The sequence below is a fragment of the Monodon monoceros genome, unplaced genomic scaffold, assembly GCF_005190385.1.
Source record: "Monodon monoceros isolate NGI ecotype Baffin Bay Population unplaced genomic scaffold, NGI_Narwhal_1 Super_Scaffold_21, whole genome shotgun sequence".
Classification (NCBI taxonomy): domain Eukaryota; kingdom Metazoa; phylum Chordata; class Mammalia; order Artiodactyla; family Monodontidae; genus Monodon; species Monodon monoceros.
In genome coordinates this window covers 83,594,671-83,604,394 of record NW_021703778.1, presented here as the reverse complement: position 1 = coordinate 83,604,394, position 9,724 = coordinate 83,594,671, and the positions used below count along the sequence as shown (strand labels likewise).

The 9,724-nt window shown below is 42.1% G+C and overlaps 1 protein-coding gene across 6 annotated transcripts in view; it reads right to left on the bottom strand.

The window, feature by feature from the left end:
* The window catches only part of CEP152 (centrosomal protein 152), a 163,543-nt gene extending 156,237 nt beyond the window's left edge, over positions 1–7,306 (bottom strand). For all 6 annotated transcript variants that reach the window (XR_003796092.1, XM_029239614.1, XM_029239616.1 and 3 more), the window contains exons 1-2: positions 7,130–7,306; positions 887–980 (exon numbers count right to left, since the gene is read on the bottom strand). Coding sequence is in view for 5 of the 6 variants with exons in the window: in XM_029239614.1 (XP_029095447.1) it covers positions 887–973 (87 nt within the window). In the remaining variant the exon portion in view is untranslated. The remainder of the gene's footprint in view (positions 1–886; positions 981–7,129) is intronic.
* Between the last annotated feature and the right edge of the window lie 2,418 nt (positions 7,307–9,724).

Genomic DNA, 9,724 nt, shown 5'->3' with positions numbered 1-9,724 from the left:
ACACACACACACACACACACACACACACACACACACACACACACACAAATATGATCTCCTCCTCTTACTCCTTTTCTCCTGTAATCTCGTCGCAAATAATACAGTCAGAGAGCACTTCCCTGCTTAAAATCCTCCACTGGCTTCCCACTGCCCCTAGGATAAAATACAAACACTCTCCCTTGACGCGCCGTGACCGGGCCCAGACCACCTCTTCCCCACCTCCACCACTCACCCCTTGCTCACACAGTCCTGATACCACAGCCTTCTGGCTGCTTCACAGATATGCAGGGTCTGCTGCCTACTTCCAGGCTTTACACTGGTTGTGTCCGAGCCTAGGGCATCCTTCCCGGGCTTCTGTGAGGCTGCTCCCTCTCATGAGTCAAGGCTCAACTCAAACATTTCCTCCTCCGAGAGGTCTTCCCTCACCAGTTCCTGGCTGGTTGCCTTAATATCACCTTACCCTGTCTCCCTGTTATTTGTCAGTGCTAAATCAGCCCTCACACAGATTGCTTTACTCGCCTGTTTGCTTGTTCACCGGCGGCCCCCACGCGGATGCAGGCTACCCGAAGCAAGGGAACCTGCTGGGCTCGCCCATGCAAGTAGGCCTCTGCCCCAAGACCAACCGCTACCTCCTAAATGAAAAGCGCTTCAGCAATCTAACCATCTATCTAGGGCATCGTACACAGTTATGTTTCATTCTTGTCCAAAAGAAGGAAGCATTCCACTCATCTACCTTTCAAAAGTCCAGATGCTGATCAAGTTTTGGGGCTTTGGAAAAAAAAAAAAGAACCATAAATCCTTCAAAATGACACAAAATGATGTAATTTTGGTCAGGATACAAAATTGTTTAAGATTGGGTTTAGAATTCTTTTTCTGAATAATTTACCTCTTTCTCCCTTTCATAGTCTTCTTTGTCATATTCTTCATCTTCATTTTGCGTCTGCAGTGCCACACTGCCAAAGTCTAGTGACATGGTCCTCCTGCGGGAACAAAAAGATGTTTGGTTTCTAAATAGCCCAGAAAATCTCCCCAGACCAAACTACATAAGAGATGCCATACACAAACAGACAGGAGCAGCTGGGGAGAAGATAGATGTAACTAATGTATGACAAATGGTTAGTATTCCAACTATAAAGAGAATTCTTACAAATTAATCATGATTCACAGAAAATAGCTGTTATGACAGAAATTCATGAAAATGAGAAAATGCCGAAAGCTAATAAACCTACAACTAGACCTTTCTAGTGGTCTGGAAAGAATAACTCAAACAGTAAGATTTTTGTCCACACACAAAAATAAGATAATAATAATGAACCAGGAATATGCCAAAACATACAAATTTTAAGAATACGCTCAAAGTTTCTAATTTGATATATTAAAGATGGCACAGGTAGCATCCTCCACAACTTGCTTCATCTTCTGAATATCACAAATCCAAATGTCATGTTTTTCAGAAAGAGAGCCACTAAATCCTGAGTTAATGATTGCTCCCCAAAAAACATTTACAATCCAGTAAACTCCACAGAGCACACAACAAAAATATGTGTTAGGACGTTCCTGGTGGTGCAGCGGTTAAGAATCCGCCTGCCAATGCAGGGGACACAAGTTCAAGCCCTGGTCCAGGAAGATCCCACATGCTGCTAAACAACTAAGCCCATGCGCCACAGCTACTGAGCCTGTGCTCTAGAGCCCGCGAGCCACAACTACTGAGCCTACGTGCCACAACTACTGAAGCCCGTGCACCTAGAGCCCGTGCTCCGCAACAAGAGAAGCCATCACAATGAGAAGCCCACGCACCACAACGAAGAGTAGCTCCCGCTCGCTGCAACCAGAGAAAGCCCTCACACAGTAACGAAGACCCAACACAGCCAAAATTAAATTTAAAATATATATATATATATGTATATGTGTTAAATGTCCTGCTCTTAAGCTTGATAAAATCAAGTTCTAGCAAAAAATACTCAGGAAAAACAGAAGTGAAGGATGTGAAGCTATGACACTGTCCCAAAGCAGCAGCAAGACTTCCCTGGAGAATGGTCACTGCTGTGGCAGAAGCAGCAGCAGGAAATGGGTTTTCAAGTACTTACGGTCAAAAGACTGCTGATGATTTGAATTATACTTAGGGATCCTGACACTACACAGAAACTACCCAGAATTTCAAAACTCTGAACAATCCTGACAAAAAAGTAGGCAAGCATCATCAATTACACAGCCTAATGCTGTCCTCTATTCAGTCCACTCTTGTGCATGCCAATGAAATGCACTTTGATGTGAGGCTGGGCCACAGATCATACACTCACTTTTCAGGCTCTAAAATGTCATTAAACTGGAAGTGGAATGAGAAGCATACACCTGGCAATCCAAACATATTTTACCATAAAGAACTTAGCTCCCTCGTGTTGACGGTAGAGAACTAACATCACAAACTTTTATGTAAGCCAAAAGCTCTATATCAAAAGATATTCCTCTTCATCAGCTCTAAGGTGCCCTTGATGGTATGACACAGTTCTGGTCTGTACCACTAAGAAAAAGATGTGGCCAACTAAATCATGACATATCATATCATCTTTGTAGATGTTAAAATGTGAAAAGAAGGGAGCTCCTGGGCGGTCCAGTGGTTAGAACTTGGCGCTTTCACTGCCGTGACCTGGGTTCAGTCCCTGGTCAGGGAATTAAGATCCTGCAAGCCACACGGAGCGGCAAAAAACAAAAGTGAAAAGAAAATGTGCACATTATAATAGATGAAATATGGTATTACAGATTAACACAAATATGAATTTCGATGCTGAAAATCCCCATAAGTTTTAGTTTGTTTTACAAGGACTGTTTCTCGGCCAAACTCTAATTTGCAGTCCACCTTCTTTATCCCTCCCCTCTCTGGTCGCTCCCTACACCCAACCCATCCCTTTTAATTCTATGAATTCAGACTCCTCACATCAACGAAACCCTTCCAGCCTCTGCTTCTTAGACCAGACCTGCTCCTTTCTGTTTTTGTGCCAGGGCTACATGGAGGAAGGGACACACGCACTCCTTCACTGAGAGGTAAAATAGAGAGGCTTGGGGACTCTAAACCTTGTCTCCACCCAGCAGCTACAAGAAACCTCTTGTATACCAGCATAAGATGGATACCTGAATATGGTAAAGAGCCTACAATGTAGCTGAAATGGTGAGGGAAAAACAGTAACACAAGCTCATGTCTCTAGGGTTTTTTCACTACTTCAAGTGAACATCAAGTCTATAGAATCTATAGATTATGAAAATACAAGCCCATGTAAATGCTTGCTCCTTAAAAGAAAGGCAATTAAGCTGGACCTTAAAGATATCCCTGAATTCTCCAGGCAGAAATAATCTTTCCTGCTTCTAATTTTTATGGTATTTTCCACCTTTCCCTGAATTTTATAGTTAAAGCCAGAATAGGGAATTTGGGTTAATTTCCCTTTTATTAAGTAAAAGGAGGGAGGGTTGTTTTTTTTTTTTTCCAACACTTCACCAATCTGCCATCAATCAATTCCTGTTGAATACTGAAAAAGAACATTAAGATTTACAAGAGCTTATTGCTAAATACAGTTATTTTAAATAAAGAACTACTTTTTCTCAGAGAATAATGAATTCTACAAGGTGTTTTCATTTTTTTTTTAATAAAGTCTAGTTTTCTCTTTTTTTGGCTGCACAGCATGCAGGATCTTAGTTCCCAAACCAGGGATTGAAGCCAGGCCCTTAGCAGTGAAAGTGCAGAGTCTTAACCACTGGACCGCCAGGGAATTCCCTATTTTCATTTTTATGTGAAGAAAATGTAAAAGACAAAACTATATCTTTTTTTTGAATGGCATTTTAAATCCAAACCATGTCATTAAAGAAGAAATCTGAAAATATCTGAAAGAACAAACTCTCTCCACTGGGAGGAAAAGGTACAAATTAGCTTTCCTTCTGAAAAGTGCAAATTACCAGAGACCATAAGAAATTATTTTAGGCATTAAGGGAAATTTGATAAACTTACTGTGGCTTAAAAAACAAAGAGGGAGACTAGAAAGGTAATTAGTATTTAACTAAAATTTAAAATAAAAGCTAATGCTTTTCTTCTGTTTATTAATCGCTACTGATTACTGCTATCAGACTTTACTATAATATTCAGAACAATAAAAGAGGCTGCTTAAATTAAAAAGAAAAAACTAGCAAGATAATAAACCCAGAAGCCGTAAAGGAAAAACTTGACGGAAACTTATACACACATACAAAAAGAAACTGTATATGGCCAAAACAATCATTAGCAAGTCAAATATTATGTATAAAAAAATATATCATCAAAGGGTAAAATAATAATGAGAAAGAGACTTGCAAAACACAAGAGAAAGTCCCAATATACAATTCTCACAAAGAAATGAGAAAAAGACAACTCAATTTAAAATGGGCAACTGATACATTTCATTTAAAAAAAAGAAATGCAAATACTCAGCGAACTTGAAAAGATGCTTAATCTCACAAAGAATTCAAAGCGCCATTTAAACAATGAAATATGATTTTCAACCACTAAATTAAAAAAAACACATGATAACAGCTAGTGGTGGCTATTTTTTTTAAATTATTTTATTTATTTCTGGCTGCATTGGGTCTTTGTTGCTGCATGCGGGCTTTTCTCTAGTTGCGGTGAGCAGGAGCTACTCTTCATTGTGGTGTGCGGGCTTACTGCTGTGGCTTATCTTGTTGTGGAGCATGGGCTCTAGACACATGGGCCTCAGAAGTTGTGGCACGCAGGCTCAGTAGTTGTGGCTCGTAGGGTCTAGAGCGCAGGCTCAGTAGTTGTGGCACAGGGGCTTAGTTGCTCCACGGCATGTGGGATCTTCCCGGACCAGGGCTTGAACCCGTGTCTCCTGCATTGGCATCTGGATTCTTAACCACTGGGCCACCAGGGAAGCCCTAGTGGTGGCTATTTTATAGGAAACAGGCATCCTCATGAATTGCTGATGAAAGTATGAATTGGGAAAACCATCTTGAGAACTATCAATATTAATATATTGAAAAAGAACATTTTCCCTAGTAAAAGTACTTTTGAATAAATTGGCAATACTGTGTCACTAATAATGAAATATCTCTATATATACTGACTATTTAAAAAATCAAGATGCAGAATAAGTGTACAGTATGCTTTTTTTTTAATAGCAAGATGGTTAATACTTTCTTCCTAGATAGATAACTTTTTCTGAACCTATTTACAAGGCTATGTTCTGTCATATGTCCCACTCATTACTCATTTTGTTGTCGCTGGTTGTGTTTTCTTTGCCCTCCTTGCAATGAGAAAGACCAATGTGTGTTTAATTGGACAAAACATTAGAAAGCAAAAGTAGCATTGTTTTTGCCTCATCCAATAGCCTATTAAGCACTCTGGGGGCAGAATTTAAATGTATCTCCCCCACCCTTTGCACACAACCAATATTTGTTGAATGAATATAATACATTCATGTTACTCTCTACAGATTTATTATTTCAATAAAAATTTTACTGAGCACCTACTGTGGGCCAGGTTATAGCCTAGATGTATCTAAGACATGCTACGAGCCATGGGAAGCTTACAGTCCCTTAGGGAAACAATGATATGAATTAATAGTTAAATGATATCTTGTAATACATTCTGTAATAGAGGAAAGTACAAATTAACTATGCTAAGAAGAAAATAAGGCTGAAAGAAGTTTCACGGAAAGACTTTAGAAACAGATCTTAAAGGACACAATATGGCTGTTAAGTGGTTAAGAATGAGGGCACTCATTCAGACAACCTGGGCTCAGTTCTGGCTCTCCTGCTTAACAGCTGTGTAAACTTGCACAACTGTTTCCATTTCTTCATTAATAAAATGGGGGTAAAAAACAGTACCTGCACCAAAGATTGGTTACGAGGATTCACAAGACTAATGTACATGAAGCGCTTAGCACTGTGTACCAATCAATACATCTTAGTTTTGTTTTTATCATGACATGTTACTCATGAATAGAACTCTGCCGGCTACAAAAGAGGTTAAAGGAATAAACAGCATTCAGTATATCTGAGAAAAGGTGAATATGCAGTGTGTGGGAAACTTTCCTTCAAATATTGCAATCTTTTCTAGGATGAAAATGCCACTTTCTTCAAGATGCCCTCCCCCCATGAAATTAGTCATTCTTTGGCACTTTCAGGCTATATTTCTTATACTTTTCTTATAGCTTCAATTTCAGCCTCTCATTTAGTTGAGTGCATTCACATCTAGGAGGTGCATATAAATTGTCATGCATTGTGAAAGATACGTGAAATTCAGCTTAAATCACACTCAAGTTCATGATTGTAAGATAGAAAAGGCTAAGTGCCACAAAAGCGTCTTTAAGTGCCCTGAGAGTTAGGAAATTCTACTTACTTGCTTACATGCTAGCTTCCTTTCTAGAATGGAAATAGCCAGAGCACACTAGCCTGTTTCAGACTTGCAATACCAGGCTTAGGAAGCCTATTTATTCATTTAACAATTACTTGCCAAGCACTGTTCAAGATTACAAAGTTCATCAGGATTTGGTGAAGGGAAAGAAACACACATAAAAACAAAGGATGACAATAATCTGTGATCAGTGCTAATGACAGCAGCTCGGACAAATACATTCAGGGTGCCCAGAGGATGCAGCAAGCAGGCAACCACAGGTTGAACGAAGATAAACCCAGGGCCCTACCAAGGAACTCCGTTTGGCGTCAACTATGGCACAGCAAACAGGTACCGCGAGACCCAAGCTGCACGGAGCCCAGGAGGCCTGGGGCTGCTGGCTTGGGCTGCCAGCGTTACATGCACTCAGTCAACACACGTGTACAGAGAACCCACTGTGAGCCTGGCACGGCGCCAGGGTGACCACGGCGGGGGTCCCCAGGGTCGGGTCTCAGCGTTACCCTAGCGGCCTGGAGGAGGCGAGGAGGGCTTCCCAGATGTCACTTCTAAGTAGGATCTTGGGGTCTGGATGACACTTCAAAGTCAAAGGCGGAGCCCCGCCACCCGCAAGCAGTCCACCACCGCGGGATTTGGGGAGGGGACGGGTCAGTCCTCCGGGAAGCCTCAGCCAGAATCCCAAGGACCCCGCACCTCCTCCTATCCCAGCCCCAAGCCCAGCCAAGAAGCGAAACTCACCGGAGGCCACGGATGCTGTCACCGCGGAGACACCCTAGCTCCCGCCGAAAGCCAACTTCTAGCAAACCCCTCACCCAGGCTCCAACCCGCTAGCTCTGTCTGTCCTAGTCGCAACTGAACCCACGGAACCCCGAGGCCATTGAGAAGCAGCCGGCTCCTTCAATCGCTGGTTAGAAGCGGGCCTGGTGGGCGGGGCCATGCCGGCTTGGGGCAGGGCGTAGAGGCGGAAGTCTCCGCCTTTCTCAAGCTAGGTTGAGAAGTCCTCCTGCAGTTGCAAATACTATACGGCTGTTTAAAAGCGGGCGCCAGAGGTGGCGGGAAGTTCCTCCTGTGTGCCCATTGGTGAATCCGTGAGCCAATTACGGAAGGGTTGACTCTAGAGGGGGCGGGCCTATCGATTGCATAGAGACGCCCAAGCACCTGGCCTCCTGCCCTTTCCTAGGATGAACCGGCTTTGCCCGAACTCCTTGCCCCTCCCCACACCACCTAGTGCAGTGACTCGTGCCCCCTGCGCTCTCCACTCCTAAATCCCAGTTCTCAGCTGCAGCACATTGACTCCCTCACTTTCCCCAAGGAACCCACCTTGGAGGTTTTTGTATTTGCCCTTCTGATTCTCTAAGGTGCCTGCTTCCCCATTACCTTAACAGCCTTAGAGGTCGTTTCACTTTGTCTTCTTGCTTACTAGGTCCCGCCTTGTTTGAATGTGTTTCTTTAATTACTGATGAGATGACACATTCTCTACATGTTTATTCACTACTTGAATTTCCTCGAGTGCGAATGTTCCTGTCACTCTGGTATATGTTAACCTGTCCTTTAGGACAGAGCTGCCCAGTCTGCGGTAAAGTCAGTTATTGTATCTACCTTCCTGGGGTAAAAGGGTTCCAGTGAATATCAAGGAGTTGGTAGTACATCCTCTTAACCCTTTCCCATATATATTACTATGGAGTAAAAGTGTTGTTAAAGGTTGTTCACAATCTGGCTAGCTTTCATTTGCTACCTCACCATCCCACCCCTACACTGACCCCTATAACCCCATCCACTAAGCATAAGGGTCTGGCACACATTAGGTACTCAATCCAGAGCAACAGATGAGTGAAATCTCTGACCCAGCTGCCCGTGATTCCCAGAGTGCTTTTGTTTTGCTCAAGCTATTTCTTTCACCTGTATTGATTGCCCCACTTAACTTCCCCAGCTACTCAGTCTTCAAGATAGATGAGCACCTCCTCTGAAGCCTTTCATGACACACACCTCCCTCCCTTGGTAGAAATGATCTTTCCCCCCTTTGGACACAGTGTACATGTCTTATTATAATCCTTGTTATCTACTATATAACTAGTTGCTATGTGAATGTTTCACTCAGTCCAACGTCAATATCTTAAGGCACTTACTTTGCTTTGTGGCCCCTGGTAGGCACTCAAAACAAACTTGATAAATGAGTAAATGAATGAACCAACAAATAAAATGAAAGCTCTTTGTGCCAGAAAAAGCAAATAAAAAGCATTCAGGTAAATGGCAGTTGTTGAAATCTGAGCCAAGGTGTCTGTTAGTGAGAACTAGGCTTATGGGCTTTCCACGTCTCACGGCAGCCCATCAGCAAGCTGCGTGTAGCGTCCTGTGCTAAGGGTTAAGATGAAATGCTACAGCAAGAATGCTAAATGATCCCTGCCCACAAATGACTGTTTATTAGAGAGATGAAAGAAAAAAGAAAAGATGTTAAGGCAGGAAAGCACATGAGGAGACAGTGTTTATAATCCCTTACATAGTGCTTTAGACATTGGTAAGTTTTTTCACAGACACTAGCTCACTTTTCCTCACAACAACCTTGTGAGGGGCTAGTACAGGTATTAGGATCCCATTTTACAGTGTAAGAAACTGATGAAAAATAAATAAATAATAATAATAATAAAAGTGTCCAAGGTTACACAGTTAATGTGAGACAGAGACAGAATTTTGAACCCAGCTCCTTTATCTCAAAATCCAGAGCTCATCACTATATATAAAATATAAGTGAGACTTAAGCACCTAAGTCACAAAAAAATAGAATAAATCAAAATAAAAAATAAATCAGAGCCCCTTGCCTTTTTTAAAAATGGATTTGAGTGGAGTTATGGACATATTATAATCAATGAAAATTTCTTGATGGCCTATCGTGTTTAATTCCTGGTCTAGGTGCTTGATATATAAAGTGAGAGGCAGGACCCCTGCCAGCGAGGCACCCACACTCTGAGGTGCAAGATGCTTACATAAAAAGACAAATGATAACACAGAAAAAAGTAGTTTACTACACGCAATATGGGTAGATAGTAATAATTCTGGGGAAAAGTGAACATGTAAGGAAGGATCTCTCAGGGAAATTTCCTGGAAGATGAGGAAGAGTCAACAGGCAGGTTGATTAGCAAGAGTAATTGCAATATGAAGGGCAGATCAGCAAAAGTAAAGGATTCTTGTATTTAGAGATAAGATTGGAGAAGTAGGCTGGGACAAGATAGCCAATAGAAGAGCCTGAAGCCTGGAGGGATGGGAAAGGCATGCTACACAGGTAAGGTATGGAAACGCACAAGGAATGAACTTACATCCAGAGAAACACAAGCACAC